This window comes from Lampetra fluviatilis, chromosome 57 (genome assembly GCF_964198595.1).
Source record: "Lampetra fluviatilis chromosome 57, kcLamFluv1.1, whole genome shotgun sequence".
NCBI classification, from domain to species: domain Eukaryota; kingdom Metazoa; phylum Chordata; class Hyperoartia; order Petromyzontiformes; family Petromyzontidae; genus Lampetra; species Lampetra fluviatilis.
This window is the reverse complement of record NC_136331.1, coordinates 1,112,477-1,123,022: the sequence shown is the minus strand read 5'-3', so window position 1 is coordinate 1,123,022 and position 10,546 is coordinate 1,112,477. Positions and strand designations below refer to the sequence as shown.

The window sequence follows — 10,546 nt, the reverse complement described above, 5'->3', positions numbered from 1 at the left end:
CTTGGTAAGCGCCGCCGTCTCCTCTGCTGCTGTCCCCTTCGTGCTCACCGCCTGTGGCTCCTCCTGGCTCCTCCTGGCTCCTCTTGAGCCCCCCCCCCCTCTCGCTCTCTCTACGAGAGCGGCGGCGGCGGTTTTACGAGTTGACATTAAGATAATAATAATAGTAATAGTTGTTGTGGTTGTGGTTGTTGTTGTGGTTGTTGTGGTTGTGGTATGATTGGTCGCGTAATGTTGCTGCGTAATGGGTTTAACGAGGGCGCGTCGCGGGCCCGGAGTGATGCGGGATCGCGGTGACGTCACGCCCACAGACCGCAGCGACCCCCCCCTCCCCCCCGCTTTCCGGGAATTTTTACGGGGGGAGGGAGAAGGGGGGTAAGTCCCGTACCCCCCCCCCCCCCAAATGTAAAGTTCATAAAAAAACATTTAAACATTTATACAAATTAAACAAATTCTAGTTGCTGATGCTGCTCCTGCAGCAGCAGCCACTGCTGCTGCTGCGTTGGCAGCGGTAGTGGACAAGCGCAGTCAACACGGCGACTCAGCTAACTCAGCTACTCAGCTACTCAGCTACTCAGCCACTCAGCCACTCAGCTACTCAGCTACTCAGCTACTCAGCCACTCATCCACTCAGCCACTCAGCTACTCAGCCACTCAGCCACTCAGCTACTCAGCTACTCAGCCACTCAGCCACTCAGCTACTCAGCTACTCAGCTACTCAGCCACTCAGCTACTCAGCTACTCAGCTACTCAGCCACTCAGCCACTCAGCTATTCAGCTACTCAGCCACTCATCCACTCAGCCACTCAGCTACTCAGCCACTCAGCTACTCAGCTACTCAGCTACTCATCCACTCAGCCACTCAGCTACTCAGCCACTCAGCTACTCAGCTACTCAGCTACTCAGCCACTCGGTCACTCAGCTACTCAGCCACTCGGTCACTCAGCCACTCAGCTACTCAGCCACTCAGCTACTCAGCCACTCAGCCACTCAGTCACTCAGTCACTCAGCTAACTCAGCTACTCAGCCACTCAGCTACTCAGCTACTCAGCTACTCAGCTACTCAGCCACTCAGTCACTCAGCTACTTAGTTACCCAGCCACTCAGCTACTCATCCACTCAGCCACTCAGCTACTCAGCTACTCAGCCACTCAGTCACTCAGCTACTCAGCTACTCATCCACTCAGCCACTCAGCTACTCAGCCACTCAGCTACTCAGCTAGTAAGCCACTCGGTCACTCAGCCACTCAGCTACTCAGCCACTCAGCTACTCAGCCACTCAGTCACTCAGTCACTCAGTTAACTCAGCTACTCAGCCACTCAGCTACTCAGCTACTCAGCCACTCAGTCACTCAGCTACTCAGTTACCCAGCCACTCAGCTACTCATCTACTCAGCCACTCAGCCACTCAGCTACTCAGCCACTCAGCTACTCAGCTACTCAGCTACTCAGCTACTCAGCGACTCAGCCACTCAGCCACTCAGCCAACCACAGCCACTCAGCTACTCAGCGACTCAGCCACTCAGCCACTCAGCTACTCAGCTCCTCAGCTACTCAGCCACTCAGCTACTCAGCTACTCAGCGACTCAGCTATTCAGCCAACCACTCAGCCACTCAGCCACTCAGCCATCCATTCAGCCACTCAGCTACTAAACCACTCAGCTACTCAGCTACTCAGCTACTCAGCCACTCAGCTACTCAGCCACTCAGCTACTCAACCACACAACCACACAACCACTCATCTACTCAGCTACTCAGCCACTCAGCTACTCAGCTACTCACCCACTCAGCTACTCAGCTACTCAGCCACTCAGCTATTCAGCCACTCAGCTACTCAGCCACTCAGCTACTCACCCACTCAGCTACTCAGCTACTCAGCCACTCAGCTAATCAGCTACTCAGCTACTCAACCCCTCAACCACTCAGCCACTCAACCACTCAGCCACTCAACCACACAGACAGTCAACCACACAACCACTCAGCTACTCAGCCACTCAGCCACTCAGCTACTCATCCACTCAGCTACTCAGCGACTCAGCCACTCAGCTACTCAGCTACTCAGCTATTCAGCCACTCAGCTACTCAGCCACTCAGCCAACCACTCAACCACTCAACCACTCAGCCACTCAGCCACTCAGCTACTCAGCTACTGGGTGAGTGAGTGAGTGGGTGGGTGGGTGAGTGAGTGAGTGGGTGGGTGGGTTAGTGAGTGAGTGAGCGAGTGGGTTGGTGGGCCAGTGGGTTGGTGGGCGAGTGGGTTGGTGGGTGAGTGGGTGAGTGAGTGGGTGAGTGAGTGGGTAGGTGAGTGAGTGAGCGAGTGGGTGAGTGGGTGGGTGAGTAGGTTGGTGGGTGAGTGAGTGAGTGGGTGAGTGAGAGGATGAGTGGATGGGTAAGTGAGTGGGTAAGTGAGTGCATGAATGAGAGAGTGAGTGGGTGTGTTGTTGTGACCCGCAGTGTAGTGAGTGAGTGGGTGAGTAGCTAAGTGGGTGGGTGAGTGAGTAATGAGTGAGTGAGTGGATGAGTGAGTGGGTGAGTGAGAGGGTGAGTGAATGAGTGGGTGGGTGAGTGAGTGGGTGAGTGAGTGGGTGGGTGAGTGAGTGGGTGAGTGAATGAGTGGGTGTGTGAGTGGGTGGGTGAGTGAGTGGATGGGTGAGTGAGTGGGTGAGTGAATGAGTGGGTGAGTGAGTGAGTGAGTGAATGAGTAGGTGGGTGGGTGAGTGGGTGGGTGAGTGAGTGGGTGAGTGGGTGAGTGAGTGGATGAGTGTGTGAATGAGTGGGTGGGTGAGTGAGTGAGTGAGTGTGTGAGTGAGTGAGTGTGTGAGTGAGTGTGTGAGTGAGTGGGTGAGTGAGTGAGTGAGTGGGTGGGTGAGTGAGTGGGTGGGTGAGTGAGTGGGTGAGTGAATGAGTGGGTGTGTGAGTGGGTGGGTGAGTGAGTGAGTGGGTAAGTGAGTGGGTGACTGTGTGAGTGAGTGGGTGAGTGAGTGGGTGGGTGAGTGAGTGAATGAGTGGGTGTGTGAGTGGGTGGGTGAGTGAATGCGTGAGTGAATGAGTGGGTGGGTGAGTGGGTGGGTGAGTGGGTGGATGAGTGAGTGGGTGTGTTGTTGTAACCTGCAGTGTGGTGAGTTCCGCAGAAGTGAGAGGTGGTGAGTGCGGGGGGGTCGTCCTTGAGGAGTGAGGGAGAGGGGGGGCTCACTGGATGACCTTGGCCTCGCCATGTCAACGTCCCTTTTGATGCTCCAAAGTCTGATGTTCCATACTCCCTGCGCCCCTCCCGTCACGTGGGAGCTGATAAGAGAGACGCGACTTTCACAGAGAGTCCCAGCGATTGATTCTCCCGTCTCTCGCTCTCGGCTGGCTCTCTCCAGACTCCCCAAACTCTCTTCTCTCTCTCTCGCCTCCCGTCTCTCCGTGTTCCCGCTACCCCGGGCCACTGCACCCTCTCCATGGCCGTGCTGCTGAGGGTGACGCTCTCCCGGCGTCTCCCCGCGCTCTCCCCGCGTCTCTTCAGCTCCACCGCGCCGAGCGAGAGCGATGCGCCCGGGTGAGTAACGACGTTTCGGTCAATGCACTGCTTCGTGGCGCATCAATGAAACGTCGCCGGTTATGTTTGTTTCTTCATTTTAAAGGCCACACAGTGTTCGAGACGAATGGTGATGATCAGTTTGCTGGTTTGTGCACTTGGCCCGGCAGCCCGTGTAGGCTACCTGGGGACCTTTGTCAATGCAAATGGAACGCTCTTGAGTGGAGATGAGCGGTGAACTGAGCGTGCACTTTGATCTCCCACACGGCCTGAGCGTGCGAATGTGTGTGTGTGTACGTGCGTGTGTGTGTGCGTGTGTGTGTACGTGTGTGTGTACGTGTGTGTGTACGTGTGTGTACGTGTGTGTGTACGTGTGTACGTGCGTGTGTACGTGTGTGTGTGTACGTGTGTGTGTGTACGTGTGTGTGTGTACGTGTGTACGTGTGTGTGTACGTGTGTGTGTGTGTACGTGTGTGTGTGTACGTGTGTGTGTGTACGTGTGTGTACGTGTGTGTGCGTGTGTGTGTGTACGTGTGTGTGTACGTGCGTGTGTACGTGTGTGTGTACGTGTGTGAAAACAACGAAAAACCATTACGGATGGCCACGTGGAATGTTCGAACGCTCACTGCGGAGGAGAGGCTGCCACTCCTCTGTCGGGAGCTGGACCGGTACCGCCTGGATCTCTGTGGCATTCAGGAGGTCCGGTGGACCGGTTCTGGCTCCTACCACCATGAGGGGTGGACAGTCCTCTACTCGGGGCAGGAGACTGCCAAACAACAGGGTGTGGCTCTTCTTCTGAACAAAAGAATGAAGGGGGCGTGGGAGCGTGGCGGTGAGGTGTGGGAAGCTGTAAGCCCCAGGATACTTTGGGCTCGCCTTCCCATCAACCAGAGGCGAGGAGTGGTGGTCGTGGTTACTTATGCCCCCACCGAAGACGAACATCCGTGGAGGTATGCAGGCAAAGCCGATGACTCAGACGCTTTCTATGACCTCCTGTCACAGGTGCTGGCTAAAGTGGCCACTCGGGACAGAGTCATCTTGTTGGGTGACTTCAATGCCCGAGTTGGTCATGATGCTGGCACCTGGTCTGGAGTGATTGGAAGGCATGGGCCAGATCAGCTCAATAATAACGGTAGGAGGCTGCTAGATTTTTGTGCAGCCCATGGGCTTGTAATTACCAACACGCTCTTCCGGCATCGGCGCATCCACACAACATCATGTATACATGCCGGGTCCAAGCAAGAACATCTGCTGGACTACATAGTGACGGACCAGCGGATGCGAGCCCATGTCCTTGACACCAGGACCTACCGTGGAGCTGATCTGCCCTCTGACCATCGACTAGTCATCTGTAAGATGCGCCTGCCATTCTTCCACTCCGGTGGTGGGTGTACACCCAGGATCCCATTCCAACCAAAAGTGGCCTGGTCTCAGTTAGCTGATAAAAGTTGCAAGCGAGAATTTCATCATTGCTTGCAGCTGGGGTTGGCATCGTCCCCCACTCCACCTGATGTCGAGGGTAAATGGGCGAGGTTTAAGACTGTGACTCATGCAGCTGCAATGGCTGCTTTGGGTACGCGGTCCAGACCTCCCCAGAAACCCTGGCTGACGGAGGAGGTGTTCAGGTTAATTGAGAAAAAGCGACAGGCCCACTCTCATCGCCTACAGCATCCCACGTCAGAGAATGAGGAGGTTTACCGCAGCCTTCGCTCGGAGGTTCGGAGAGCCGTAAGGCGCTGTAAGGATGGGTGGTGGTCGCGGGTTGCTGAGGAGATGGAGTCTGCCTCAGTGGCCCGCGATCACAAATCACTATTTAACTCCATCAAAAAAGTAACCTGCAGCGCCACACCTATTACCATCATAAGAGAAAAAAACGGTGATCCAATCTCCGACCCCCAGGAACAGGTTTGCAGATTTGCTGAGCATTTCTGTGAGGTCCTGGGGGAGGGAAAATCTCTCAGCCAGGAAAACATCATGGCACAAAGTGGGGATAACCCTGCTGAGGCTGCGGTGCCTCAAATATTGGAAGAGGTCACCCCCTGTGAGTGGCTGGCTGAGGTACCAGCTGTTGAGGAAGTACTGAGGGCGATCCGGAGTCTGAGACCAGGGAAGGCACCGGGCAGAGATGATCTCCCAAGCGAAATGCTGAGGGAGGGTGGCGTTTGTGCACAGACTGCCCTTTATGACATCATAACAACAGTCTGGACCACTGGACGGGTTCCGCAGGACTGGAAGGATGCCCTGGTGGTCCCCCTCTTTAAGAAGGGGGACCGTACCGACTGTAACAACTACAGGGGCATCTCACTCCTCAGTGTGCCGGGTAAGGTCCTGGCAAGGATTATTCAACATCGCCTTGCTAGGCACGCTGAGGAGAGGCTTGCGGAGCCCCAATGCGGTTTCAGGAAAGGGCGGTCCTGCACAGATGCCATATTTTCTGTCCGTCTGCTACAGCAGAGGTGTAGGGAATTCCAAAAAGACCTACATCTCTGCTTTATTGACCTGGTCAAGGCCTATGATACCATCAGTAGGACTGGGCTCTGGGTTGTTCTTCGTGCTTTCGGAGTCCCTGACCATCTGCTCACGATCATTAAGGACCTTCATGATGGTGAGCGGGCACGGGTAAAACTACGTGGCCGGGAGTCGGAGCCTTTCCCTGTACACCTTGGGGTGCGACAGGGATGTCCTCTGGCTCCCACATTACTTAACATCTTTTTCGACTGCGTAGTTCGTGAAGCCTTCAATAGCTGTACCGGGGGAATTTCCATTTGGTACAGATATAATGGGAGGCTGATCGACGCCCGGGTGCGATCAAGGGATGGCTCCCTATTGGTCAACCACGTTATGTATGCCGATGATTTGGTAATAGCTGCTCATTCAGAACAGGAGTTGGAGACGCTGCTGCTGAGACTGGAGCTTGCCACTAAGAGGTGGGGCCTTACCATCAGCCCCACCAAAACTAAGCACCTGCCTGGGTATTTTGTACCATCGGACACTCCACCCCCACAACTCCCAATTGGTGATGGGGCAGTTGTGGAGAGAGTGGAGAGTTTCCCATACCTGGGCAGTGTGCTTATGACCGGCTCCAGTTTATCAGCAGAGGTCTCACTCCGAATCAGTCGAGCGGCAATATCTTTTCATCGGTTGCGTAACGCTGTGTGGAAGCTACCTGGTCTGTCGCTCCGCACGAAGCTTCAGGTCTTTTCGGCCACGGTCATTCCCTCCCTTCTCTACGCTTGCGAAACGTGGACCCCCCTAGTGGAGCATCTTCGCCGGTTGGAAACATTTAGGCTGGCCTGCCTACGATCCATCCTGGGTTTAACCAGGCTGGATTGTGTGAGGAGCTCACAAGTCCTTGAAAGATCTGGGCAAAGTCCCATCAGTGAGCTCCTCCTGCAGGCAAGGCTGCGTTGGCTGGGTCATGTAGCCCGCATGCCCAGCCACCGCATGCCTAGACAGCTTTTGTTCGGCCGGATCGAGGGGGCTAAACGGGCGCGGCACGGGCTAGAGAAGAGATGGAGTGATGTGGTACAGGAGGACGTTGAGCTGAGTGGACTTGCCGATGACTGGTACCAGCGGTGTCAAGATCAGCCTCAGTGGAGGAGGCTCGTGAAGGACGCTACTGGGCAGTTGGAGGCAGTCGCCCTCCAACAACAACGGAGGGCGGAGGAGCGACGCTCACAACAACGAGCGGAGCGCCGGGTGGCTAAAGCACAGCAAGTTGGTACAGTAGGGGGCACAGGTGGTGCATCAGCCAGTCATCTCGGTCATCTCGGTCAGTCGACCCGTGGCACCTGGGTCTGCCCCGTGACCTCCTGCCAGCGGGCGTTCGACACTTCACATGGCCTCAAGGTGCACATGGCCTGGCACAAGCGTCGTGGTGACGTCACCGCCACTTAGTGGCGAATGGCGGTTGTTGTTGTTGTACGTGTGTGTGTACGTGTGTGTACGTGTGTGTGTGTACGTGTGTGTACGTGTGTGAGCGCGTGCGTATGGGGAGCGGTGGTGTAGTGGTTAGCGCTACGCTGCGCTACGAACCCGGCGACCCGGGTTCGATTACCGCTCACGGCCAACCCCAGTGACGATTATCTGAACCGGTCCCTGGGATTCCCCTAGGTCGACTCAGCCTCAAATGAGTACCTGGTGCGATGTGTAAACATCGCCACTAGGGAGACAAAGGCGATCCGGCGTGGTGCTGGCCACCCACCCCCTCGTTTGTCGTGCCGGCCTTCATAGGTGCTCGCTAACAGCACTTGCCCCAACAGCCTGTTAAGGTTATACAGGGGATTTTTGTCTTTGCCTTTGTGTGCATGTGAAAAATATCTTGACGTGTGCCGGAGGCCTCGAGGCGAGCAGGCGTCTGTGACGTCTCCTGGCCAAACCACGTGCTGAGGAAGGCTCTGGCGAGGATCATCCAACATCACTGTGGCCCATAGCGCACCGAGGAGAGGCTGCCGGAGTTCAAATTTGGTGTCAGATCGGAGCGGTGTTTCACGGACACCACAGTCTCGGCCCGTGTGCTACAGCAGAGGCTGTGGGGCATCTCAAGAGGACCTGCCGACTACGCCTCTGCCTGGCCAGGGTCGATGGAGATTCACCGGCCCTCTGCTCACAGTCGTGATGGCGGGCAGGCCCCGGGTGAAAGTTGCGTGGCCAAGAGTCGGAGCCATTCCCTGTCCACGTCGGGGCGCGGCGGCGATGTCGCCCGGCCCCTGCACGACCTTCACATCCTCTGTGGCCACCTAGCCCGAGAAGTTGTCCACAGCCGTGCCGGGGACATTTACATCTGGTAGAGACAATGGGATGCCCGGGTGCGGTCAAGTGACGGCTCGCTATTGGTGAACCATGCTGAGTCTGCCGATGATTGCTGCTCACTCTGAGAATTAGTTGTAGACGCTACCGCTGAACCCGGAGCGTGCTACTAAGAGATGGGGCCTTACCATCAGCCTCACACACAAAACACAAAGCACCTGCCTGGGTATTCTATGTCATCAAACACTCCACCACCTCAACTCCCCATGAGTTATGTGGCAGCTGTGTAGAGATTACCTGGACAGTGTGCGTATGACCAGCTCAGATTCGGCAGCAGAGGTCTCACTCCGACTCAGTCGAGCGGCATTATCTTTGCATCGGCCGCGAACCGCTGCTGCGTGGAAGCGACCTGGGGCCTGTCGCTCCACGCAACGCTTCGGGTCGTCTCGGCCACACTCATTGCCGCCCTTCTCTCTGCTTGCGACACATGGAGCCCTCGAAGGCAGCGGTTTCTTAGCTCGGAGTGCACCACGCACCCCCTGCACGTGCCTGGTGCCCTCTCTGGGGGTAGCGAGACACGGACAAATTTGTGTTTAGAAGGTAAATCATGGAAACACAAATTTAGCAAGGGCAGGTAAGTCACAACATCAAACCCTACGCATCAGCAACATTGTACGTCTTGTTTACGATTGGGAACCAGAGGTGTGTGAGGCAGCAGCAGTGAAGGTTAAGAACCACTGCTCTCATGGGACATCTCCGCCGCTTTGGACATTCCGCCTGGCCTGCCTACGATCCATCCTGGGTTTAATCAGACCGCGTAAAAGTGCAAGGAGCTCACAAGATGTCTGCAAGATCCGGACACAGTCCCCATTGTTACTGCAGCTCCTCTGGTCGCGAGCTCCTCCTCTAGATCAACTCGGCCTTAAATACGTCCTCGGAGCAAGCGTGGTTCTGGTAACACTCCATGCTTTGGTCTTCATCGCTGCTCGCTACAGCGCCGGCAGCCTGTGTGGTTTTGTACGGGGGATCTTTGTCGTTGTGTGTCTGTGTGTCACTGCCCGCGATGGTTCTGATTCGATGGCCCCAGTGCCGCATGAAGCGAGTGCGGGGCTGTAGAATATGTTATAAAGGGGCCCTAAATAGAAAAAACTCACGTAAATATTAAAACACACGTTTAACTTGCATAGTAAAGTAATTGTAGGTTTTTATTTGCTACACAGCCAGATAATGACAAATCGCTAACCTTAAACACCCAGTCGTTCGTAAAGTTGAAGGCTGTATAGTACTATAGTAATAGAGCAAGTGCAGAATCACTGAACCGGAGTTGATAGCTTGAAAGCATTTAGCGCGGGGCCCTTGAAAGTGTGGGGCCCGTAGCTGCTACATATGTAGCTGCTGCATATGTAGTAACTGATACATGTGTAGTAGCTGCTACATGTGTAGTAGCTGCTACATGTGTAGTAGCTGCTACATGTGTAGTAACTGATACATGTGTAGTAGCTGCTACATGTGTAGTGGCTGCTACATATGTAGTAGCTACCTTTGTGTAGTAGCTACATATGTGAAGTACTGAACCGCGGTTTGATTAAACTCAGGATGGATCGTAGGCAGGCCAGCCTGAATGTCTGAAACCGTCGTGTATGTTCCATTAGAGCAGTGGTTCTAAACCTTCACTAGGAGCTACACGTATGTCGCTAATACATATGTAGCTACTACATATGTAGTAGATATATGTAGCTACTACATATGTGTAGTAGCAACAGTAGCTGCACATGTAGCTACTGTTGCTACGAGGATAATCCGGCACTGGATGGCCCCGGACGCGATCCGCATCCAACACTGAAGGTCCCCACGAGGCCAACGATGTTGTCGGAAACAAAGGCAAAGATCACCCGTACAGCCTGTGACAGACTGTCGGGACAAGTGCTGTTAGCGAGCACCTATGAAGGCGGCACGGCACACGAAGGGTGGGGTGGCCAGCACCACGCCCGGTCGCCTTTGTCTCCCCAGTGGCGATGTTTACTCACCGCACCAGGTACTCATTTGAGGCTGAGTCGACCTAGGGGAGGCTCAGCACCGGTTTAGATAATCGTCACTGGGTGTTGGCCGTGAGCAAAGTTGGGAACACTTCTCGTTGTGACGCGAGAACAGACCTTGGTGTCCTCCCTGTGACCCCCCCCCTCCTCCACCACCACCTCCACCACCACCACGACCACCACCACCACGACCACCACCACCACGACCACCACCACGACCACCACGACCACCACCACCACGACC

General features: G+C 55.2%; 1 protein-coding gene across 1 annotated transcript in view; it reads left to right on the top strand.

Annotated features, from left to right (window-relative positions):
* Positions 1-491: 491 nt before the first annotated feature.
* Positions 492-10,546, top strand: part of LOC144950392 (adrenodoxin-like protein 2, mitochondrial) — a 17,462-nt gene continuing 7,407 nt past the window's right edge. Inside the window, exons 1-2 of the mRNA XM_078880508.1 lie at positions 492-2,150; positions 3,363-3,538. Coding sequence (XP_078736634.1) covers positions 3,529-3,538 — 10 coding nt within the window. The 5' untranslated portion in view covers positions 492-2,150; positions 3,363-3,528. The remainder of the gene's footprint in view (positions 2,151-3,362; positions 3,539-10,546) is intronic.